Source organism: Rhinatrema bivittatum, chromosome 1, assembly GCF_901001135.1.
Source record: "Rhinatrema bivittatum chromosome 1, aRhiBiv1.1, whole genome shotgun sequence".
In the NCBI taxonomy this organism is placed as follows: domain Eukaryota; kingdom Metazoa; phylum Chordata; class Amphibia; order Gymnophiona; family Rhinatrematidae; genus Rhinatrema; species Rhinatrema bivittatum.
The window spans coordinates 822,859,057-822,885,059 of NC_042615.1; the positions used below are offsets into that span (position 1 = coordinate 822,859,057).

General features: G+C 45.8%; 1 protein-coding gene across 2 annotated transcripts in view; it reads left to right on the plus strand.

The window, feature by feature from the left end:
- LOC115079074 (deleted in malignant brain tumors 1 protein-like) overlaps positions 1-26,003 on the plus strand; it is a 75,173-nt gene that overhangs the window by 29,932 nt on the left and 19,238 nt on the right. For both annotated transcript variants that reach the window (XM_029582102.1, XM_029582109.1), the window contains exons 6-8: positions 9,743-10,066; positions 13,082-13,408; positions 24,200-24,601. In XM_029582102.1, the coding sequence (XP_029437962.1) occupies positions 9,743-10,066; positions 13,082-13,408; positions 24,200-24,601 (1,053 nt within the window). The remainder of the gene's footprint in view (positions 1-9,742; positions 10,067-13,081; positions 13,409-24,199; positions 24,602-26,003) is intronic.

Below are 26,003 nucleotides of genomic sequence, written 5' to 3' on the forward strand. Positions count from 1 at the left end.
ACTGCAATTCTCTTCTGCTAGGTCTTCCGATCTCATCCACAAAACCCTTACAGATGGTACAAAACGCTGCGGCGAGGTTACTCACCAACACCAACAAAAGAGCCCACATCACACCAATTCTGCTCTACCTCCATTGGCTTCCTATAAAAACTAGAATCACCTTCAAGACATTATCAATGATCCACAAGGATATTATGGGCAGCGCACATCTAAATCTTACCTCGCAACTCCGCCTTCACACATCAAAAAGACATATCAGATATAATTACATAGGTACTTTATATGCTCCCCCGATTAAAACCTCTCTAGCTAAACGGGCACTCTCCACAGCTGGGCCCACCCTTTGGAACTCATTACCGCCAGATCTTCGACTAGAAACCTGCCATCTAACTTTCAAGAAAAACCTAAAAACGTGGCTATTCCGGCAAGCCTTTCCGGAATTGCAGGATCACTTTGACACCGGTCAAAGAGCAAAATAGTTCAATATAAAGTCCACGACCGCCCATATTGTACACCCCATCCTTACCTAACAAGTAATTGCAATTAATCGTATCATTTACCCATGTTATTTGACAAACTTTATTGTATATTTTTATATTTTATATTTCTATAGTTTTATTTTCAACATTTAATATTTATTGATTTATGTCCTTTTGTTCAATACTCTAATTATTGTTTAATGTAACGCCGCACGTTTTTTTGTTAAATACTCTGTTTATTGTTTAATGTAACGCCTCACCGGCGACAGTTTTGTTCTATGGAAACCGACTTGATTTGATATGTATATCGAGAATGTCGGTATAAAAAAACCCTAAATAAATAAATAAATAAAATGCAAAATACAACAAAAAAGTACAAATAAAATAAAATAAGGCAGCAAAGCCACCCATCCTGCATCTGTTCACAAACTGTTGCAATACACTAAAAACATCCTACACCTCTAGCAAAACTCAGGGAAACAAATGACTACTAGGAAAAGCTGATGCAAATAAGTGTGCTTTTAACGATTTGTGGAAACATAGCAAGCCCCCCTCCATTCTTAGGGATTCCAGGAGGTCATTCCAGAGTACTGAATCAACCATGTTGAAAATTCATGTGGGATTCCGTAATCTGACTTTTTAAAAGAAGGAACAACTAGCAACTGCTTTGAGGAATGTTCAGCTGGGGACCTTATCTCCCAGGTATACGTTCATCCAGGGTCCTTATCTCCCATGTTTACATCCCGAAGACCATACCTCTCGGGTTATATGGCTGGCAACCAAAGAAATATCTCAGCCTTATATCTCTAAGCAACAATCTTTATTAAGAAAAATAGGAAAATAAATGTCAGAGAAGAATGCAAGAAAGAATAGACAGTGACGTGCTTCAAAGTCTACTCAAGTTTCTATATAATACATTGCTTTGTTATATACATGTATTGCTGGCAATGATTTACTTTTTTTTTTTTTTTTTTTTTCCGGGACTATTCCTTATTTGGAATGGAAAGTTACTGAAACTTTCTAAAACTATGGCTAAAGCTAAGGCTTGCCAGGTGTCATATCTAGTATACTCCCTTCTCCTCTGTTCAGTAGTTAAGGCCTTGAGACGTGGGCAAATTTTCTACACCAGCTGTCTCAGTTTCTTGCTCAAGGTTACTTGCTCATATTAACAGAAATGCCTTCTTTTACTTCTGCTGAGTTGTGCTGAGCTGTTCTTTTATTTTATTATTTAATCCAGGCTATTCTCAGGAAGAACATTAACTGTCAGACTGTTTGTTAGAAAACCATGAAAATATTTAAAGATAAAGATAAGGATTCTAAAAGTAATGCACCATGGGATGGGTAACTAATGCAACTTAACTAACTCTGGAGTCATGTAGGCAGATAATGAACTTCTGGAAACTAGACAAGCTGCAGAATTTTGTATCAGTTGTAACGATAGGAATGAGGTCTGAGGGAAGCCAAGTAATAAGGAACTACAATAATCTAATGAAGAGCAGATATGAGATTGTACAATGGTATGAAAATCCTCAGTACGCCGGAAGGCTTTCACTGAGCACCAAAGCTGCATCTTAAAATAACAACCTCTCACTAAATATTGTATGTGAGGGTGCAGAGAAAGGGCAGAATCTACCACCACTCCCGAGTTGCTTACTTGATGCATAATAGGCATAGTAGGCCCTCTCAAAAGACCAATAAGTTGGAACATCAACACTTACAGAGCAAGACAGAACAAGAACCTCAGTTTTCTTGACATTCAGTATTAAATGGTTCACAACTAACCAATTTTAAATTTTAAAGAAACATACAGTAAGTTTATCTAATGCCCCCTGAAAAGAGGAGGTAAAAAGGGAAAAAGCTGTAGGTCATCTGTATGTATTTTTTTTTTAATGAAACATCCAGCTGAGAATAATGTTACACAGGGGTCGAAGATATGTCCCCTGTGGGACACCCATGCCCAATGGAAATGCTGCCGATAATGCAGCACCCATGGCAACCTTATAAGAACATCCACTTAAGAAGGATGAGAATCATACTAGAACCGAGGGAGTAAGCCCAAAGATTGAAGACGACCTAACAGAATAGTATGGTTGAGGGTATCAAAAGCCACAGATAGATCAAAAAAGACAGGAAGATATCTAGTCCCACCATCAAACTGTAGATGGATCTGATCAAAGCAAAAAAGGAGCAATACCTCTGTATTGAGATGAGGAGAAAATCCAAACTGAGAATCATGGATACATGCATTCTTGTCCAAAGAAATGCTGAAGTTGTTGCAACACAACTTTTTCGATGACCTTTGAAAGGAAAGGAAGGGATGAAATTGGGCAGTAATTATAAGGTCCCAGGGATTACTGTCAGCTTTCTTAAGAATAGGTCTCAGTACTGCAGTTTTTAAACTATCCAGCAGCACACTGTTGTGAACCTGCCCGTGATGAGCGCAGGCAGGCTCCCTACCTCTTCGCAGCCAGTTGGGCCACTGACGCTGTCTCCCCGGCGCCCAAAAACGCCGTCCTCAGCAGCCCAGAAGCCGCATGTCTCCCCTGCCCTGCGTGGCAGGGCTCAATGCCGGGAGCCTGGCTCCAACATGGCTGGATTGCCGCTGCTGCTCCCGGGGTCCAAGCATGGTGGGGAGCCATCCTTGCCATGCCAGGGTCTTCAGCCATCAGGGAAGCTGTCCCTGCCAGTGCCTGCTGCTGCCTGTGTCCTTGCCCAGCAGGGACAGCTTCCCTGCTGGTGCCTGCAGCTTCCTGCTCTTCCTGCAGCCTGTCATCTCTCCACCTTCATGGCAGGGCTGCCCCGTTGCCTACCTTGCTTCCTCGGGCCTTCCACGTGGCTGAGGACGCCACCAGCTTCCTGTTCTTCTCCTCCAGCTTCCTAAGGCGTGGGCATGCACCTCTTTCCTGCTTTTCAAGGGCCAGCCAGGTGTGGCACTCTACTAGATCCTCCCTGGGTGTTGTCCCCTACAAAAGGGCCCAGTGTTCATTCCAGCTTTGCCTTCGAAAGGAGTTAGACACTCCTGGGATCCTTTTGTCCTTCGCTCCAGGAGTTGTCTCACTGTTCCAGCTCTTCTTCAAGGTCCTGTGTTTCCTGTTCTTCGTTGGAGCTCCTCGTCTTGCCCTGATGTCCGTGTTCCAGTCCAGATGTCCGCCTGCTGTTCCAGATGTTCGTGATCCAGTTCCTGTTGTCCATGTTCCAGTCCAGATGTCCGCCTGCTGTTCCTGATGTCCGTGATCCAGTCCTGAGGTCTGTCTCCTGATCCTGTACTCCGTGTTCCAGTCCAGATGTCCGCCTGCTGTTCCTCATGTCCATGATCCAGTCTAGATGTCCTGAACTCCTGGTTCCTCGTTGCCACCCTTCCTGGTGTGCCACATCGTGGTCTGTGACCAGCCCCATGGGCGGGCTGTGTAGGGCACCTCGTGGTGCAATGCCTTCCTCACTCCTGCAACACTAGCCTCCAGGAGACTTCCATTTCTGTCGTCCCTGGTGTACGGAGTCCCATGTGCTTGCTCCATCCATGCCAAAGACTCTGCTAGTACCTGTGCCATTCCAGCGTGGTCCATGACCAGCCACTGGCGGCTGTGTAGGGCGCTCCACAGTGCAGGCATCTACATCTTCTGAGACATGGTCTTTTCATTACTCCACATCTCGTCTAGAGGCTACTTCGAGTCCAGCATGGTCCGGAACCAGTCCTGCGGGTGGGCTGTGTAGGGCGCGCTGCATCGCAGTCTCAATCCAGTACTTTGCTTGACTCTTCTGAATACCTTGAACCTTGCCTGAGTCTTCTGAATACCTTGAACCTTGTTTGAGTCCTCATCTGTGCATCCAAGTACCTCATTCCTGAGTCCTCATCTGTGCATCCAAGTACCTCATTACTGAGTCCTCGACTGTGCTTCCATGTACCTCGTTCCTGTGCATCCTAGTACCTCGTTCCTGAGTCTTCGTCTGAATCTCCATGTTCCGGTCTTCGCTGCCCTGGCCTCCATCCAGCCTGCCGCTTCATGCCAAACCCAGTGGCAGGTCCGAAAGGGCTTGGAACGGTCAGAGGACTATTCATAAGACCACCATTGCACTGCTGGTCTTTCCGAAGCGTGCAGGTCGGGAGGAGGGTCAGTATCTTCAGTCATATGGCTTCAGTCCAGCCTTGCTCCTGTCCAGCCCAAGCTTGGGCATGCCTCGCCTACCACGGCACCTCTTCAGAGTTCCTCTGGGGTCGAGCTGTGGTCCAAGAAAACACAATCCCCTGGAAAGCGGAACCGCTCTTCTAGTGCTTCCCAACACACACCATTCACTAGTGAAGAATGAATTATAACTGTAACAATGTGCCCAACCTCAGAGCGCATAACTTTAATCAGGGCATTGGAGCACAAATTGAAAGCACAAAAATTGTCCTTCGTCTATGAAAGAACAGAACAGAGGATAACCCCACTCCAAACAGTAGTTGTGGAACATAATATTAAATGCAAAGGTAAATCAGTCTTCAGATTCACAGTTAGTTTACTAAACTTAGCATGAAAAGAACTAGCAAATTGTTCACAGATTGATACAGAACAAGGCAATCACACAACATGAGTCATCTTCACCAGAGAATGAATTACATGAAATAAAACATGTAGTCACGAAGAAGCAGTGGTATTGTGTTTAGAAAAGTATTCTCTCAGCCATAATTAATGAGTTTGAATATGCCAAAGGTTTAGAACGATATAACTCATTAGTCCTATACTTTCGCCAGTGTTGTTTGGTTTTCTGAACTTCTCTTTATGCCGCCTTAAGAGTTGCTGAAAACCAAGGAACTTAATTTTGGTACTGCAACTGAAATAATGACATACAGTAGGAGCTAGAATGTCCAATGCTATATGAAGGGAAGTCTGGCAATGGTCTATAAGACCTCGAACTTCAAGATTAGTAAGAACAAGGTTGGGCAGTCAAAGGGCATGAAGCCTACATTGAACACAAACTGGCACTACTACTGCCTGAAATATCTGACTAGGGATCTTCAGGCTACACTGAAGGAAATAATGGTCAGACCAAGGAACAGGGGTAGTCAATTGAGAAGAAGAATATTCCTTTAGCAATTACTAGAGGTCTTTAAGATCATGAGAGGTCTTGAACAAGTAGATGTGACTTGGTTATTTACACTTTCGAAAAATAGAAGGACTAGGGGGCATTCCATGAAGTTAGCAAGTAGCACATTTAAGACTAATCGGAGAAAAATCTTTTTCACTCAACACACAATAAAGCTCTGGAATTTGTTGCCAGAGGATGTTGTTAGTGCAGTTAGTGTAGCTGGGTTCAAAAAAGGTTTGGATAAGTTCTTGGAGGAGAAGTCCATTAACGGCTATTAATCAAGTTTACTTAGGGAATAGCCACTGCTATTAATTGCATCAGTAGCATGGGATCTTCTTAGTGTTTGGGTAATTGCCAGGTTCTTGTGGCCCGGTTTGGTCTCTGTTGGAAACAGGATGCTGGGCTTGATGGACCCGTGGTATGACCCAGCATGGCAATTTCTTATGTTCTTATTCACAATGACAAGATCTAAAGTGTGCCCTAGTTGGTGGGTTGGCCCACAAACTAACTGGGACCAACCCAAAGCCCATAGAGATGATAAAAGAACAGTCTGTGCTTGAAGACAGAGCAGCATCAATACAGAGGTTAAAATCTCCACGCACAATAACATTCTTTTTGTCAAACTTAGCTGCTACTATACAGTCCAAGAATATGGCAGAATAATTAGATATATAGCCCGGAGGGCAATATGTAAGACAAATTCTCCAGTTTAGAGTAGAAAACAAATATGTTAATTCTATAGGAGGCAAAACCTCCACCTGAATTAAAGATAAATCGAGATTTGCTTTTGCCACAGCCAACAAGTCTCCTCTACATTTCTTGGCTCTAGATTGAGAAAAAAGCTATGTATTCAGGCAGACTCAGTTGATTAATAAGTGCAATATCTGATGGTAAAAGCCATGATTCAGTTACACATAACAAATCTGGAGCTTGATCCTTAAGTAGGTCTACTAAGACAGGGATCTAATGGCGAATAACTTGATGATTCACCAGATATTGAAAAAAACTTGCAGAATGTAAGCCCTGTCAAAGCAATTAGAGGGTCACGTTTGACCAGTATTAAAGTTGAGAACCCGTCATGTGATCTTAATGTGTTGGACTTGTACCTAGAATGGCAACCATGACATCCATTCCCTACAATCATTGGAGTGGAACTTTCCTTGAAGAGAAAAATCCTCCATAAAAATCCAAAATAACTCAAACAGCCTACACAAAAACAAAAAGAAGAAAACCAAATTAGAATAGTCTATTAAAATAACAAACAGCATTGCAAACTTATAAAATCAAACTAAAACCAATACCAAGACCCTAACAAAAAACTCAGTAATAAACCCGGTATAATTTTTCTGAGCATTACCATGCACACGAAGGCATGCACAAAAGAGCAGGTTCCTTAGTTGTGCTCCTTCGTATGCATGACTTAGGCGTGTGGAGCAGGGGCGGGGCTTAGCATTGATAGCCGGGAGGGAACAGCCAAAATAATACTGAGAGCAATGTAAACCTGGGAAAAGAGAACGGGGAGACAAAACTCAATCCAAGGCTTGGCACAATGGGTAAAAATGGCCTTTATACCTGTTTCATGGGTTTGACAAATTAATCCTTTTATGGAATTTAATGTCTTGGTTGTCATCAGGGTTCATATCCAAAAGCATTTCTCCAAAAAGCTCGGAAGTTATCGGGTTAAATGAAGATTTGGGAACTTATCTGGTTAATTGCTAACTCACTAATAAGTTAGGAGGCTAGCTTTAGTAGGATAAGTTAAGGGCATTCTCGGGCCGTAACAGGGAGGAGTTGAGTTAGCCATTTAAGTTATCCTGCTAACTCCAATATTCAGATTTATATGGATAAGTTAACCAGTTAAATATGACTGGGCCAAAGAGCTGTCCTAAAGTTAGCCAGCTGACTTTAAGATAGCTGGCTATATTCACTATTAAATGTACTTCCAAAGTTAGCCAGATAAGTAATTTACTACCAGGACAATGACTGAATATGGACCTCTTCCAGCTTTGTCAATACAGAATGAAAAAACTACACATCCCAGAATGCTTAGCTTGGGAGTAGAAGTCTCTAGCCTCTTTACCAATCATTTCTAAAGAAAGTGGCAATATTTTTCCTTTTCACGACTAGAGGATGCTTTTTACCTATTTCTCCTTCCTTAACAAGTGCTCCATCTAAACAGCATAATGAAAGGCAATTCAAAATCTGCTTTTATTTACTTATTACAATTGATAAGACAAAAATAAATCTGAAGGCGCTTGAAATTCAAATTATACATTTGGGTGCCAGTGTGAGTTAGGCAACCATGTAATTCTATATGTGCATACATAGAAATGTAATTTGTTTTACATTTATCTTTAGAAGAATCAGAACTCAATTTCCAAGCATGCAGAGACTAGTGGAGCCTCTGTTTGACATGCAGCTTTAGGGGTGCTCTAACTGTGAGGCAACATTGCTCAGGTGGGACTAGAGGCAGCAGCCTTCTGCTAGGCAGGGGAAAGCAGTTCTCGTCGCCGCATCTCAAAAAAGATATAATTGCGATGGAGAAGGTACAGAGAAGGGCTACCAAAATGATAAGGGGAATGGAACAACTCCCCTATGAGGAAAGACTAAAGAGGTTAGACCTTTTCAGCTTGGAGAAGAGACGACTGAGGGGGGATATGATAGAGGTGTTTAAAATCATGAGAGGTCTAGAACGGGTAGATGTAAATCAGTTATTTACTCTTTTGGATAATAGAAAGGCTAGGGGGCACTCCATGAAGTAAGCATGTGGCACATTTAAAACTAATCGGAGAACGTTCTTTTTTACTCAACGCACAATTAAACTCTGGAATTTGATGCCAGAGGATGTGGTTAGTGCAGTTAGTATAGCTGTGTTTAAAAAAGGATTGGATAAGTTCTTGGAGGAGAAGTCAATTACCTGCTATTAAGTTCACCTAGAGAATAGCCACTGCCATTAGCAATGGTAACATGGAATAGACTTAATTTTTGGGTACTTGCCAGGTTCTTATGGCCTGGATTGGCCACTGTTGGAAACAGGATGCTGGGCTTGATGGACCCTTGGTCTGACCCAGTATGGCGTGTTCTTATGTTCTTATGCCCATCCGCCATAGGGAAAGTGCCTCCTTCTAGTCTAGCAGCACAAATTATTCTTTTTCATCACCTGAAAGTGTTTTCTCTCACCACTGGAGGGAGCTCATTACATCTAAGAAAATCATGGTTCCCACTGCAGTCCTGTAAATAAAAGAAGGGGACCTGAGGAAAGATTTCAATATAAAATGCATGTGGCATTAATAAAGGAGGCACACATATATTCCAAAGAAATACAAACATCTCTGTGGCCAAAAAGAAAGGAGACTTCAGAATAAGAGCACTAGAGATCAGAAAAGGTTAAATAAAGGCAGTGTGATATATTGAGGACTGGGTATACTGCTGGTGGTGTGAGATGATAATCATGTCACATTCTGTCTCTATTTCAGGCTCCTCTGTTTTTGGGTGAGGCAGGGTGATATATTGAGGACTCTGGGTATACTGCTGGTGGTGTGAGATGATAATCATGTCACATTCTGTCTCTATTTCAGGCTCCTCTGTTTCTTGGGTGAGGCAGGGTGATATATTGAGGACTCTGGGTATACTGCTGGTGGTGTGAGATGATAATCATGTCACATTCTGTCTCTATTTCAGGCTCCTGTGTTTCTCGGGTGAGGCAGGGTGATATATTGAGGACTCTGGGTATACTGCTGGTGGTGAGAGATGATAATCATGTCTCATTCTGTCTCTATTTCAGGCTCCTCTGTTTCTCGGGTGAGGCAGGGTGATATATTGAGGACTCTGGGTATACTGCTGGTGGTGTGAGATGATAATCATGTCACATTCTGTCTCTATTTCAGGCTCCTCTGTTTCTCGGGTGAGGCAGGGTGATATATTGAGGACTCTGGGTATACTGCTGGTGGTGTGAGATGATAATCATGTCACATTCTGTCTCTATTTCAGACTCCTCTGGTTCTCGGGTGAGGCAGGGTGATATATTGAGGACTCTGGGTATACTGCTGGTGGTGTGAGATGATAATCATGTCACATTCTGTCTCTATTTCAGACTCCTCTGTTTCTCGGGTGAGGCAGGGTGATATATTGAGGTCTCTGGGTATACTGCTGGTGGTGTGAGATGATAATCATGTCTCATTCTGTCTCTATTTCAGGCTCCTCTGTTTCTCGGGTGAGGCTGGTGAATGGACAACATTCTTGTGAGGGGAGAGTGGAAGTTTATTACAATAACACCTGGGGCACAGTCTGTGATCATGACTGGGACATACGTGACGCTGCCGTGGTCTGCAGGCAGGCGGGATGTGGACCTGCCTTGGAAGCCACAGCTGAAGCCGGTGACAGCCCTGATTCAGGACCAGTTTGGCTGGACGGTGTTTTCTGTTCTGGCACCGAGTCGGATCTCTCTCTCTGTGGGTCCAAGATGTTGAAGAATCAGTGCAGCTCAGGTCAAAGGGCAGGAGTCAGGTGCTCATCCTCAGGTAAACCGTCGCAGTCTGTAATGCTTCACTTTTGGTCCACGTTTGTCCCTGGGGGACCTCCAAGCTGGTTTTTGAAGGCCACCTCTCTGTGGGGCAGCAAGGTCCACGAGTCCACGAGCACCGGCAAACTTTCTACCTGCATTACACGCCGAGCAGCTCCATGTGGCAAAGTATGTTTGGGGATTAGAAAATCAAACGTTTCCTCCTCCCAAGCTCCCCTTCTCTTTCCTGCTGCTAAATCGAGCTGCCTGGTGAAATTCGGTGGCTCGATTTGTCCACCCAGGGTGGCAGTTTCCTGCTGTAGGAGTTTCCCTGGCTAAATCCCTTTGGAAGCCAATCTCATGGGGAGCCATAAAGGTCCATGGGCTCCCGTTCTGCAGGCACACTTTCCCTTTCAAAATTGCCCAGGAACTGCACCTGCAGAGGTCCGCGCCTGCATTTTCTGCAGCAACTTATTTTACCTGCAAAACTACCCCCGTTGTTTACCTCCCTCCCCCTGCCTCCTTTTTCCAGGGAGGGGGGAAACGTATGCACATTGGTGATCCCTGCATGCACTTTTACCCTGACGAAGGGTGGGAGAATTTCAGGGAACCTCTTTACCCCTGCCCTTGGCTATTGAAAGTTCCCCCTCAGAAAGGGTCGTTTTTCAAGCAGTCTGTGTGTGGGGCTAACGTCTGCGTTTGCTTTCCTCCCACAGACTTTCTTCAGCCCAGATTTTCCAAGTGGACCCGTGCGCGTAGCTCTGCTTTGACAATTCCCTGGGTTCAGCCCTTCCGCACGGGAGCCCCCCCCTGCTCAGAGCAACAGCTCTCTCTGCGGGAAGACGTCTGCCCCTGCAGCCCCTACCCATGAAGCTGGGACCTGGACCAGGAACACTTCAGAACGCCTTCCCCGGGGAAACTCAGGGTCAGGTCACCATTCCAGGTTTCCGCTTCCATCTTAATGGAAAGGTTACAGAGCTGCGGTCCCTGCGCTGCAGAATTCACTCCCTGTAGCACCTGCAGGCAGAGGGCAGCTGCACACCATCCAGAAAAATTACCAGAGAGGCCTGGCTCCAATTAGCACCTGGGCCACATGCTTGTTGAGTCTAATTTTCTGATTTATGTTTCAGTTAGATTGTTGATAAATCATTAGTTGGATGGCACCTTAGGTTTTTTTTGTTTTGTTACTAGACTGAAAAGGTGACACTGCAAAAATTACCCTATGTCCTAGAACCCCAATATCCCTCCTATTGGGAGGTACAGATTTCAGGACAGAGCAGCCTGGACTACTTATTGATCCTTGCACGGAACCTACACATGAGCCAAATCCCTCACCTCATTTAACACCTGCGAAACAGAAAGATCCTCACCAAGTGTAGAAGGGGAGGGCGATTTTAAAATCTGTTTCCATGGGAAATGCAGCGTTTTATAGGGATGTGCAACAGGGACGGATGTGTTCGATTCGGAATTCATATTTGTCAGGACCCAAATCCATTACATCCGTTTTTGGGGGACCCCGATTCATTCATTAGTTACATATGGTATTCGTTTCCCATTAAAGTTAAAAAAAAAAAACCCATCCCAACCCCTTAAATTTAATTAACTACAACCCCCCATCCTCCTAACCCCCCACCAGGACTTGCCAAAAGTCCCTGGTGGTCCAGCGGGGGTCCTGGCGCGATCTCTTCCAATTGGGCCATCGACTGCCAGTATTCAAAATGGTGCCGATAGCCTTTGCCCTTACTATGTCACAGGGGCTACCGGTGCTAATGGTCAGCCCCTGTCACATGGTAGGAGCACAAGATGGTGCCGGCCGTCCATTGCTCCTACCATGTGACAGGGGCCAACCAATGGCACCGGTAGCCCCTGTGACATAGTAAGGGCAAAGGCTATCAGTGCCATTTTGAATTCCGGCAGCCGATGGCCTAAGTGCAGGAGAATGCTCCAGGACCCCCACTGGACCACCAGGGGCTTTTGGCAAGTCTTGGGGGGGTCAGGAGGGTGGGGGGTTTATTCGTTAATGATATGTTGCATTCGTGGGGGTTCGCCATACGTTTCAGAACCCCACGAATGCAACAAATAGGGACCTATACGTTGTGGATTGCGCATTCGTTCAAAACGAATGCACATCCCTAGCGTTTTACCCATGAAATTAAGCTTCCTTAAAATTGCGCGCCCTGAATGCAGGTAAAAGTACAGGAGGTGCTTGCTTTTACGCTCCGTCTAGTGGAGGCGTTTCCGGGGTGGTGATAGGTCAGGGGCGGCAGCACTACACACAGTTCTGGACTCCCAAAAGCGCGGCCATCGTTTCGGTCAGAAGAAGTTATCAAGCGAAACAGCAGGTGCAGATCTCTGCAGCCTCGTTTTTCCCCCTTGGACAGTTTTGAAAGTGAAAGCATGCGGCTGCTTTCCCTGGGAGAAATGGCGCGGAGCCTGCGGGAGAAAAGAATACGTGGACCTTGCAGCTCTGTGTGTAAAGGGAAAATTGTGCTTACAGTGAAAGTGTTTGGCACGGGTGTGTGCATTATTGTTCCATGGGGGTGGGGTGGAGGAATGGTTTCAGCCAAATTTTATTTTGTTGGCGTAGAGTTTTGTTTAGTTTAGATTTATAGCTTTTATTCATTATGGGAAAACAGGACATATTAATTCTGAATAGTGCATGCTATTTTCCTAGTAGCGCACTATCCAGGAATAGAGTGTTCTATTTGCCGAAATGAATATCTCAAACATTCTTGGGTTTTTCGGTGCCACCAGGGATTTGTCTTATTTAAAATATTTTAAAGAAATAAATAATCCATTAATAAGTACTGGAGGTGGGTCGGAAGGAGTAAAGAGAGAGACTATGCATGCTGGCACTCTGAAGAAAGCCAGATGTGAATGAGAGAGGGCAGATGATGGGTCAGGGCAGGACAGAGGTCACAGCTCAGTGGGATCACTGTAAGAAGGTCCCATGCTCAGGGTGTACGGCTCTGCTAGAAAGGAGAAATGCTGAAGGTGATTGTGTCTCACCCTCTGCTTCCCTTTTATCTCCCAGGTATCTCTGATGTGCGGCTGGTGAATGGAGGCAGTCGCTGTGCTGGGCGGCTGGAAGTTCATTATAAAGACACCTGGGGCACGGTGTGCGATGATGACTGGGATGCCCGAGATGCCGCCGTGGTGTGCAAGCAGTTGGGATGTGGATCTGCCATCGAAAGCACACAGCAAAATCCTTTTGGCCCTGGTTCTGGTCCGGTGTCGTTGAAAAGAGTTTTCTGCGGTGGGTCGGAGTCGCACCTCTCCCAGTGTGGATCCTGGGTGTCACAGCAGTTTGCCTGCAGTCACAGCCACGATGTTGGAGTCACCTGCTCAGGAACAGACATTGGTGGGTATCAGCGAATCTAAGGAGAAGGTTTTTTTCAGCTTTCAACACAGCAGGAAAATCATTTATAGATTGAAAAGAGGTGTTCCTGGGGGCGGGGCTTGATGATATCAGGGGTGGGGGAGTAAAACAGTGCCCATGCACTTGATTGTCACATGTGTGGGTGCTATTTAACCCTCGCTGGCCTCCTGCACGGTACCACCAGGTGCACAGTACCACCAGGACCTGAATGCGATCCACTGTGAAGCGCCGAAAGCTGGAAGAGAAATATAGTAAAATAAGGGACATGCACACTTTTAGCGCCTGCGCACTTACAGCTCATTTCTAAGGGAAATTGAAACGTGCTGCAAAACGTATGCAAAGCTGCTGTCGCATTTATTTTATTTATTTATTTATTATTTTGTTATACCGACTTTCATGATAATAATCACATCAACCCGGTTTACAATTAACAATGTGGGTAAGGCAGAGAATAACAAGTAACACTATACAAAGTTTAAACATCGAAAACAATAGTATGTATGTGGGAAAGTTACAATAAAACAGGGAGAGTTAACTTGGATCTAGAAAGGGGGAGATAACTGAACAGAAGGATCGTTACAGTATGTAACATGTGGCATGTCGAACGTTTTCTTTCCACCTTTATTTACAAGGTCCTTACGGCTTGCTTTGTCCAGTGTCCCGTTCATAGCTCTTTGCAATGGAAGGTGCACCATCAAAAGGACAAAGACGTTTTAAAGGACCACAAACCCAAAAGAAAAACTCCAAAGATCTTCTTATTTGCTACTCCAAGTTTACACATCCTTGTTATAATGTAACTTTATTCTCCTTCAAATCGTCTCTACTGTTTGGTTGGTTATAGTTTCTACTTGTTCGATGTAAACCGAGTTGATTTGATTTGTATCAAGAAATTCGGTATATAAAAGCCTTTAATAAATAAAATAAATAAATAAAGTCCAAAGAACTCCAAACGAGCAAAGGAAAAAAGCAAGGCTCCAGCTGAAAGCCCTAGGGAAACAATAACCTTTGGATTTTCTCCCTAAAACTCAATCAATCATGCAAGAGGGAATTCCACCACGCAGGCCCAGCGATGGAAACGTTTTTTGCATGGATATCCTTTAACCGAGCTTCTCGAAAAGACGAAACTGCAGAGACCGCTTTTCCAGGGGGAGCAAAATCTCTTTCCGGCACTGAGCAGCATCCCTGACCCCCGATGCGGCCCTTATGGGCTCAAGTTGCCCCCATGATGCTGATTTTGCGAGGCACCTCTAGATCGGGTTTTATAGTCGACGATTTGCAAATGCCGATTTCCCGGGGTGAAAGGGACGCTTGCTTGGTAATTGCCCGGCCTGTCCAAAAGCGCGCGTGGCCTTCCCATGACCTGAGTGCTTTTACCCTCGCTGGGCGACGGCGTTCCTGTGGGCGGACGTGTACGCGCGGAGGTTAGGATTGCACCTTCACACCTATGCACAAAACTCCTCCCCTCGCAGAACGCAGATGCATGAGTCTGTGGGCAGCTCAATAAGTAAGCACGGCGATCCCTTGCAGCAGTTTGAAAATTGCACCACGGGGAAGAGAAAGTGCAGGTCAGTCCTGGGCCTCAGTCTCTCCTCGGTAGGAGCCAGTACGGAGTAGGAACATCGCTCGGGTGATGCTGCTTCGTGTGGGATAAGGAGGAGGATCGCTGCCTCTACAAGGTAAACGGCAGCAATAAGATAGTGACGCTGCTGGAGGAATCGGTACTGAATGAGTCTTCCTCTCCATCCCTTAGGGAGCTGGGAGCCCCGTCTAACTCGGAGAGAAAGAAAACTAGAAGATAACTCCCTCCCCTCATAAAATCAGTCTTCAGATCAAACAACAGCACTTCCTGGGGGGGGGGGGAGTGTTAAGGGGGTTCACAATGTGTGTGGGAGGGTGTTGTGTGAATTAAATTGTCACAGATCTGAGCCCTTAGGCTGTGGCATCGTTGACGCAGCCCTAGTGGTAGGTGAATCGACTAGGCCGCCCTTACAGGGACTGGAGCTAGAGCGTCACCTATATCAGCCCCGTTCCCTGCGGGTCGAGCCTTTGGGTTCTAGGGGCCAGTGGGGCTTAGGCGAGTGTCCCTTAAGGCAGTGATTTTCAACCAGTGTGCCGCGGTACACTAGTGTGCCGCGACACATGGTCGGGTGTGCCGCGGGGAAAGTTCCCCAAACTATAGTGCCCCCTGTGTTTTGTTCCCCTACGACAGGGGTCGGGAACCCATGGCTCTTTTGAGGGCTGCATCTGGCTCGCAGACAGTCGTCACACTTTCCCACTGACCCAGCTGCTCCCCGGTCCTCCTCCGCCCGGGCTTAAAATGCTGTCAGCCTGGGCGGAACGCGGCAGGACAGCTGGAGTCAGCGGCACCGGCGTGCTCTCTTCGCCCCCCCCTCCCGGCCCGGAAGAGGAAGTGAAGAGTATCGGGTGCCTGCGCGGCAAGAAGAGGCCACGCTAGTGCGCTCGGCATCGGCCCGAAGAAAAGAAGACTGCAGCGCGGCTCGGAGGAAAATGAAGAGGTTCAACCGCGGCCGATGGGACTCCGCCTCCGCGAGGGCTGAAAATGAAGAGGTGAGCGTTGGGAGGAGGCTGCTGCTGCTGCTCGCGAGTTTCCGGGGTGAGGGAGAGAGAGAGTGAACTCGCTCATTCACTCTCTCTCTCCCTCAGCAGCAGCCTCTCCCTCAGCAGCAGCCTCCTCCCAACGCTCACCTCTTCACACACAGGCTTTCAATCACATAAATATGTGATTGAAAGCCTGTGTGTGTGTGTAAGCGTGAAAAGATAGACAGCATGTGTGTAAATGTGTAATTAAGAGCCTATATAAGTGAGTGAGAAAAAACATGTGTATATGTGAGTACTGAGAGCATGTGTGTATAGGTGTGTCATTGAGAGCCAGTGTGAGAGAGAGCGCTGGTATGTGACTGAGAGAGGAGAAAGTTCCAAGCAAACCACCCCACCTCCTGCTAATTCAGAACAATCTCAGGACACCTGGATATCAAACGTTCCCAGGTATGCAGAGCAAAAAAATTTTTGTATCCTTATTATTTTTCATTACTGGGTCTTTGTGTCTGCTATTTTGAAATATTTTGTTGGTATCTGGAAATGTTTTATATGAGTTTTTAATTATTGGATATTCCACTCATCAGCTGTTTCGAAATATGTTCTTTTTGTTAGTACAGTTTTACTGCTGATGATTTTATATTTCTTGATTTGTTTTATAAGGATGTGTGATGTTTCTTTTTTCCTTTGTTACACTGCATACAGAGACTCTGGCTTGTTGCAGTTTCCAATTCAGTTTTTGTCTGCATGCTTCTTGTTATGCGTTTTGGTCTCTTTATTCTATGTTAGGTGAGGGTCAGCACATGGGATTCAGGTGAGGTTTTCTGCTGGCGTGTAGTTTCTGTGTAGGACTCTATAGCAGCCTGACTTGGTCCGTTTTCCTAATAGGAGATGTATTGGTGTCTTAAGGCCTGGTGTAATATTTTCAGAGACTTATTGTACTTTAAAAGTGTGATCTTACATAAAATGCACACATTTACTTATATTTAGTTTTAAACATATTATATGGCTCTCATGGAATTACATTTTAAAATATGTGGCGTTTATGGCTCTCTCAGCCAAAAAGGTTCCTGACCCCTGCCCTACGATGCGCAGTCACGCTTCCTACAGTGTAGGAGCCGTGTACAATAACACATGCGCGAGCTTTGAACGCTCGCGCGACTTAATGACATCACCGAGCTGGTACTTGTACTCTGGCCTCATGACCATAGTATTTCTCATTGTACCCCTTTATATTGCAGTATATGCTTGGCAGAGGTCCTTTAAGTGTGGCAGATAATGTAATACTCTTCTATTTTAGTGTGTGGCTGCGCACACTATCTCAGCAGTGATGGAGAAGTATTTGAGAATGGAAAAGGCAAATGCCGAACAGGACCCTGGACACAATTCTGACCTAGATGAAGGCCCTAGTATGAGAGGTCGACAAAAGAAAAAAGACAAGACGGTGAGCTCAAGGCAATACAGTGAAAGCTATCTTTCATTTGGATTTACTTTCACTGGGGATGCGACAGCACCAACACCACTGTGCTTGGTGTGTGGTGAGAAGCTATCCAATAGCGCCATGGTGCCAAGCAAGCTTAAACGCCATCTCCAAACAAAACACTCTTCCATTCAAAACAAGCCGATGGAGTATTTTGTACGCTTACGTACAAACAATGAGAAAGAAGCAACTTTTTTGAGAAAAAGCACACAGGTAAATGAGAGAGCCCTCAAAGCTAGCTACCTTGTTGCTGAACTCATAGCTAAATCAAAAAAGTCTCACACTGTGGCAGAAACATTAATACTACCAGCTTGTAAAGCTATTGTAAATGAGATGCTTGGCCCTGACGCAGCCAAAGAGATAGCTAAAGTGCCTCTCTCTGATAACACAATTTCCAGACGGATTGATGACATGTCTGCTGACATTGAAACAGTTGTTTTGGAAAAGGTGCGCATCAGTAAGAAATTTGCCTTGCAACTTGATGAGTCGACGGATATCAGTGGACATTGTCAGCTGTTGGCCAATGTGCGTTTTGTGGATGGAGAAGCCATTAGAGAAAACTTCCTATTTTGCAAGGCACTGCCAGAAAAATCAACAGGAGAGGTAATATTCCAGGTCACATCGGAATATCTTGATAAAAGTGGGCTTACATGGGAAAACTGCACAGGTGTCTGCACTGATGGAGCCGCAGCCATGGTCGGGCGCATCAAAGGCTTTGTAAGTAGGGTTAAAGAAAGAAACCCAGATGTTCTTGTTACCCACTGTTTCTTGCACCGTGAGGCCCTCGTTGCAAAGACCTTACCAGCAGATCTAGTTCCTGTGTTGGATGATGTTGTGCGCATAGTGAACTTTGTGAAGATGCGACCTTTGCGATGTCGCTTATTTGCGTCTTTGTGTACAGAAATGGAAGCGGAACATAAAATCTTATTGCTCCACACGGAGGTCCGGTGGCTGTCACGCGGCAAAGTGCTGGCCCGTGTGTATGAGTTGCGAGAGGAACTTAAAATATTTCTGACAAACGAGAGGTCCGATTTTTCAAAGCTGCTTGCAAGTGATGAGTGGTGTACAAAGCTGGCATACCTGGCTGATATATTTCAATATCTGAATGAACTGAACACACGGATGCAAGGCCGAAATGAAAACCTGCTTACAAGCACTGATAAAATGAACGGATTCCGTTTAAAGGTGCAGCTCTGGCAACAACATGTTCAGGGTGGCAACCTTCAGATGTTCCCGCTCACCGAGAAACTGCATGATGGCAACACTGCTGCAATGTGCGAGGTGATTGGCAGACATTTGAAAACTCTTGAGGAGAAATTGTCGTTTTATTTCTCTTCAGCCTTCACAGAATGCCTTGACTGGGTTAGGGACCCATACAGTTCATTATCCGTTGCTGGAAAGGACATGACTTTAAAGGAGCAAGAGGAACTCATTGAACTGAAGCAAGATCGCGGTTTAAAGCTAAAGTTTGCTGATCTTCCTTTAGACAGTTTTTGGTTATCTGTTGCCAAGGAGTTCCCCATTCTGGCCAACAAAGCTATTTTGACATTGCTCCCATTTTCAAGCACATATCTATGTGAGCTGGGCTTCTCAAGCTTGACTGCCATAAAAACTAAAAACAGGGAGAGACTGAGAACTGTTGAGGAAGAGCTTCGTGTGTGTCTTTCCACCATTCCTGCCAGGATATCCCTTTTGTGTTCATCGAAACAGGCCCAGGTTTCACACTGAATGAGTATAGATACATTTAGAATCTATATTTTTAAACATATGTATAATATGTACTGTTTTAGTGTCATTTTGTGCCATTTTGGTTGGTGGTGTGCCCCGGGATTTTTTAAGTGTAAAAAGTGTGCCGCGGCTCAAAAAAGGTTGAAAATCACTGCCTTAAGGAATGGTCAGAAAGAATCCTGGTATGTGCAGTGGTCAGGGCAGGCAGCGAGCAGATGATATCTGGGTCCGGGCCAAGGGTCAGGGCAGGCAGCGGCAGAATCCAAGGCAGAGGTCAGATCCAGAGGGAATCAGGCCAAGATAGACAAGATGAACAGAGACGAGCCACTGAGGGGTAAGACAGGGCTGAACGGACAAGACAAGGCAAGACAGCAGGAACATGAAGACGATTATTGGAATAGCAAGACGAGGAACAGGAAGCAGCCCGGAGGGCCTGATGTCATCAGGAGGCGCTGAGAGGCTTTACCCACTGCAGGTTCCTTAAAGCTGGCGAAGGCACACACACTGGAGCGGCGGCATTCGTGCCGAGAGGTTTAAGCAATGTAAGGGTGTTCTGTAACCTGTCTGATGCCGCACGCTTTTTTCCCCTCTCCCCCGCCCATATCAGGATGGGCGGTGCTGCAGGCACCTCTATCACCTCCTACACCTATGCATCCCAAACAGCTCAGAAAAGTCCACGGGATCTTTCCACAGAATCAGACTTTTATTTGTCAGACTTTTCAGGTTTAGCAGTTAGAACAAAATAAACTCTACGAAGACCATATTCAGACACAGTCCAGCTAAAAATGTTAGCTGGATAAACTTATCCGGCTAACTTTGGAGGTGTATTCAATAGTGAAAGTGCACTATTAATATAGCCAGCTATGTTACAATTAGCCAGCTAACTATAGCCTCCTAACTTTAGGGCAGCTCTTTGGCCCGACCAGACTTAGCCTGCTAAGTCATCTGGCTAACTCTGAATATCGGAGTTAGCTGACTAACTTAACCAACTAACTCAACTCCTCCCAGTTATGCCCTTAGAACGCCTCTAACTTAGCCTGCTAAATTCTATCTTATTAGCTGGCTAGAATTTAACCGGATAAGTGCTCAAATCATCATTTAGCTGGCTAACTTCTGAGTTATCCGGCTAAATGCTTTTGAATATGGACCACTGAATATCTCTAAAGTCCTTGCTGGAGTGTTTTGGTTATATAGAGTAAAGCTCTGCATCTTTAGTAAACATAAACATATCAGAGACTTAAACTTGCATTGGGTATATTAATGAATGTAGTTAGCTAACTACCCCCATAACTTTAGGACATTACCTTCTGTTTCACCCTGGAGCAGTCTCAAGCTGAAGGTCTCAGAGCTTGCGTTTTTGGTTCCTGTTGCTTGTTGGGTTAAGGAGGCTTGTCTCAGACTTGGAGAAGAGCAGCCAGCTAACAGGCAGGACTCTCTCAAGGGCAGACTTCTAGGACACAGGAGCTCTTCTGCTTCGCCACAGGGAGGGAAAAGGATGATGCCTTAGGCATCATCTTCTGCCGGTGAGTATGGAATTATTCTGCCAGCTGCCCCTCCCACTTTTGAGCCCTCAGCTGATTTTAATAGGAAAAACATGAATATGTAAGAAGTTCATGCATGGTCAAGCTGCAGAATCATTTCTCCATTTTATACTGCTGATCCCCCCTTTCTCATAGGGGGGTGGGTGTCACTGCTCCTGATGCATGGTGACCCAGAACAAACATGGGTCTGGTCAACACTGCTGAAACCTTTTGACCAGCACTGCCCTGCTGTGTCAGCACTTTTCTGTGCGCTGACCTTCGAATAAACTCACCCTTTGGAAAAGCTGTCTTTCATCTCTGGGTAGATTTGGGTTGTTTGTGCATCTCTGACCTTACTTCATTATTTTTGGAAAGAAGCTATAGCCCTTAAGTTAACAGGCAAATCAGATAACCTGAGCAAGTAGTTTTATTCTGGTCAAAAGTTCCTCATTTTGTTTGTCTGTTGAAACATACGTATCAGCGTCCCTTATATAAAGTCAGAATCCTTCTTGCAGAGTCAATATTTATATTTGGTTGCGTACAATAGTGAAATATCTGATAGCTCCAACAGAAGCATAGCATCTGGGCAGGTCAGCAGCATCTTGGGGTGTGTTACAGAGAGGGTTGTATGTGTGAGTAAATATGGATGAGATGTGTGTGGGTGGCGGGTGATGGTCAGAATGACGAGGGTTGTATTTATGTGAGAGGGTTTGGAAGGGTTGAATTGTGTTGAGAGGGTGTATGTGTGAGGGTAATGGACAGAATAAGTGATGTTGTGTGTATGTAAAAGGTGTGAATTTTATGAATGAAGAGTGTTGTATATATGTGTTCAGGTGAATTAGAGAGAGTGTGTGTGTGTGTGTGTGTGTGTGTGTATTATGATAACATAGAACCACAGTAATGACGGCAGAAAAAGACCACATAGTCCTCCAGTCTGCCCTGCAAGCTTCTTATGGTAGTATCTGCCGTGCTATGCAGGTTATCCCCATGTTTCCCTTAAGGGTAGTAACTGCCACTCCATGTACTTATCTCCGAGCCATATGATAAGGGAAGTAATATTACAATCAAAACCAAGCAACTGTCAAACCCATAAAAAATTACTGCTAGCAACATTTTATGGGTGAGGATCCTTCTTGAAAATTCAAACAATGCTGCTTGAACACGCTTTGCTTATGGGCTGTGCTTTTTCCCTAATGTCTGCCTATCAGTACCTCAGACCACAGAAGTCGGGGCTCACGTTGGTTGTCGTACAAATCCAATTCCCCTTCCCCCCCTCCCCCACCCCTGCCCCCACCATTGAAGCAGAGAGCAATGTTGCAGTTTGAATCAACAGTATCAAGGCTTATTGGTTAAAGGTAATAATCCTCCTCATGCCTTCTGTTAGGGGCAGTAACTGCCGCACCATGCAGGTTACCCCCATGTACCCTTCCCTTCAATTCCGCCTGCCAGTAATGAAAACGGCTGCCGATAAACTTGGCGGCCGTTTTCATTAATGGCAAACAGGCAGGTTATGAAAATCGAGGCCGAGTTTACTGGCGTCGGTCTTCATAACTCGGCGGTCTGCCGAGTTATTTATTTATTTGTTTTTTTACTTTAAAAAAGAAGTACAGAAAAGCAGTTTTTTCGGCTTTTCTGTACTTCTTTTTACCTGCGCTCAGCTATTAACGCCTGCTCCAGGCAGGCGTTAATAGCTGAGCGATAAATGTGCATCCGAGACGCATATTTATCTTTTTGTGTGCGGAGTGAATGAGTAATAGGCTCGTTCACAGGCATTTGCATGTGTTGAGCGCTATCCCATTCACTCCGCGTCGGATGCGGGTTAAATAGGCGCTAATCCCCCTACTGCATTAGAGATGGATTAGTGTGAACACACTGTATTGCATTGGGCCCTAAGAGAGGAAGTGCTGTGGAGTGAGTAGCAGGGAGGGGTTTTTTTTTCTATTTTTAACTATTTGTTTACAAGGACACTCAGGCGCTGGCTGGTAAATTTTGTGTGTTGGCTTTTGGGCCTTGAAAATGTGATTTTGCAATGACTTTCAGTTTTTGTTTAAACGAATTAGCTGGGGAAGCTCGAGTAGACTAGCAGTTAAGCCTGGTCCTGCAGTGCTGTTTAAAAATATAGAAACACGACGGCAGCTACAGACCATACAGCCCATCCACACCTCCTGCCCAGCTTTACCCTCCCACTCTCTTTCCTCTCCCTCCCCTCCTCAAACACACACTGTGTCTTTCTCTCAGGCTTTCCTTCCTCATACACCCTTCTCTTCTTCTCATCCTCCTCCCTACTCTGCCTCAGATACATTGCCTCCTTCCCCCTCTACTCACAGTCTCTTCCTGTCCACTCGTCTTTCTTTTTCTCTCTTCTCACTCCCCTCTTCTTCTCCTCACCTCACCAAGGCTTTTTCTTCTGATGGTAAAGGTTGGGAATCACCGCAGCTTTGAAGCCTTTCCCACCGCTGCCATGAGCAAAAAAAAAAAAAGTGAACCAATATAGGCACAGGCAGAGAAAGTATGGCAGGCAGTAAAATGTTGCTCTGCGGGCCGTATGTGGTCCATGGGCTGTAGTTTGGGGACCCCTGCCCTACATGAGCTCAGTAGGGGGCAAGCAATGAGTGTCATGTCAGAGACATAGCTCCTAAATATTTAAGATCCAAACCTTGCCAGCATGGTGACATATGTCCATCAAATAATGGTTTGGCAGGTCCCATGGTGACATGTGTCCATCAGATAATGGTACGGCAGAACCCATGGTGACGTGTCCATCAGATAATGGTGCGGAAGATCCCATGGTGACATGTGTCCATCAGATGATGGTTTGGCAGGTCCCATGGTGATGTGTCCATCAGATAATGGTGTGGCAGATCCCATGGTGACATGTGTCCATCATATAATGGTGTGGCAGATCCCATGGTGATGTGTCCATTAGATAATGGTGTGGCAGGTCGCATGGTGACGTGTCCATCATATAATGGTGTGGCAGATCCCATGGTGACATGTGTCCATCAGATAATGGTTTGGCAGGTCCCATGGTGACGTGTCCATCAGATGATGGTTTGGCAGGTCCCATGGTGACATGTGTCCATCAGATAATGGTGTGGCAGATCCCATGGTGACGTGTCCACCAGATAATGGTGCGGCAGATCCCATGGTGATGTGTCCATCAAATAATGGTTTGGCAGATCCCATGGTGATGTGTCCATCAGATGATGATTTGGCAGGTCCCATGGTGACATGTGTACATCAGATAATGGTGAGGCAGGTGCTATGGTGATCTCTAGTGGCTAAACAGCAGCAGTTCTTATGAATGTACCCATTAGCCAATTGAAAAACAGAATCGAAAATAACTCTAAAGGCAGCAGTCTCCACCTCCTGATGAGAGCCAGATGCAAAGGAGAGAGGCTACATAAATGAGAGAAAATGTGGAAGATGAGAAGGTCAAGTGAATGCAGTGTATGTCTGTGTATCACATTCTTGCTCTTTTCTCTGTAGGTATTGCCGATGTGCGTTTGGTTGATGGAAGCAGCCGGTGTAATGGGAAACTCGAGGTTTATTCCAATAGCACATGGGAGAGAGCACATTCTGATCTGTATGATCAAGAGCTATGGAAGCTTCCAGATGCTGCCGTAGTGTGCAAACAGCTGGGATGTGGGCCTGTTCTGGAAGTGAGCCTAAAGCAAGATCCACATGAAAAGAATAACCTTAACTTGAAGCATTTTGAAGAAAGCATTGTACCTATGCACTTTGCAGAAAGTCCGCCACCTGTAAAAGCAGACATATATTCACCTTGGGGTGTTTTCTGCAGCGGCACAGAGAGCTCTGTCTCCCAGTGTGGAACCAAGAGGATGACCCTTCAGCCTTATGAACACATCAATATTGAGTGCTCAGAACCAGGTACCCGAATGCTCATAAGTTCTGCTCTTTTAGAAATAAGATCCTGTAATAGCATTTAAGTGCTCTGAGCAAGGTAATTCAAGTGGCGGCAAAGCATTTCCGAGCCATCAGCCTACGAGCAGAAGCTGGGACAAAAAAATGGGAGCAGAAGAGAGAGGGAAGGGAGGGAGCCCTTGCTGGAGAGACGGCTGTGCTTGAGAGAGGAGTTCACCCGCTTCTCACCGTTTTCTGCATCCAGAGCCCTGGACGTAACGTTTCAGCGGCGCCCATGCTCACGGGGGACAGAAATGCACAGCCGAGATATTTTGGGGCCCGCTCGGTAAGGGGCCGATGCAACAAGCTGAGCGCTATAAAGCGATTAACACGGATCTGAATGCGTGTAGCATTTTAATATTAATGAGCTGCTCCGCTTGCATTTAGTTACAGGCAGTGCAGCTCATTAACATTTTCCTCGCATTGGGCCTACCGTTTTTTTGGTGATACCAGCGACGCTCATGTGAGCGTTGCCGACATCGCACGGTAATGGGGATATTAACGTGCGCTCTCCCCCCCCCCCCCCCCCCCTCCTATCGCAGCTTAGTAAGGAGGGCCTCTTGGTTCGCTAGCTGTTTAGATTATTGCAGAGCTTTAGTGGTGAGATACTATGGTGGGGTGGGGTGAGGTGGGGTGGAGGGCAGCGGATACTTCATTAAGTCTGGAATCTTGTAGCGATTAGAGAGCAAATGAGGATGAAAGCAAAAGCTTCCTCGGGTAAGAGCTGAGGTCTCCCATGTGTGGTCACATTTCCACCGCTGGCACCTGGGACATAGATTTGCAGTGCTGGCCTTTGCCAGCCATCCCTTCTTTCCCCCTCCCTTATCTGCTGTGTTACTATATTGCAGTCCTCCCCTTTCTCAGATCCTTCCCACCTTTTCGGTGCTAATCCTTTCGCCCCTTACTTTCTCAGCCACCGTATGTTCAAGGGGCCTAGTTACTGAAGGATGTATCCCATTTTTGTGTGTTACGGTTCTGCCACCAGGGGTCCTCAGCGAGCCCTGCTCCCAGCTGTGCAAGTTACCTCCTCAGCCCTGCCCTACTTAAACCAGCCTGTCCAGTCCCTCAATGCTCTCCGACCTGGCCAGCCATGCCTTGCTATTCTACTTTACCTATTGACCTACCTCGGCCTTCTACCTTGCCTTGTGGCCTATCCAAGTCTTCTCCCTTTCCTTGTGGCCTACCTGCCTTGCTCTGGGCCTTTCCAGGCTTCTGACCATGTTCCACAGCCTCTCAGGCCTCTCTGCCACGCTCAGTGCCCTCTTTGGGTTTCCTGTCTTACCTTGCAGCCTTAGGGCATTTTAGGGTAGCCTAGCCAGCCTTGCACCCTTATGAGCTTTCTTGTTTCCTGTTTCCTGTTGCCTGTCTA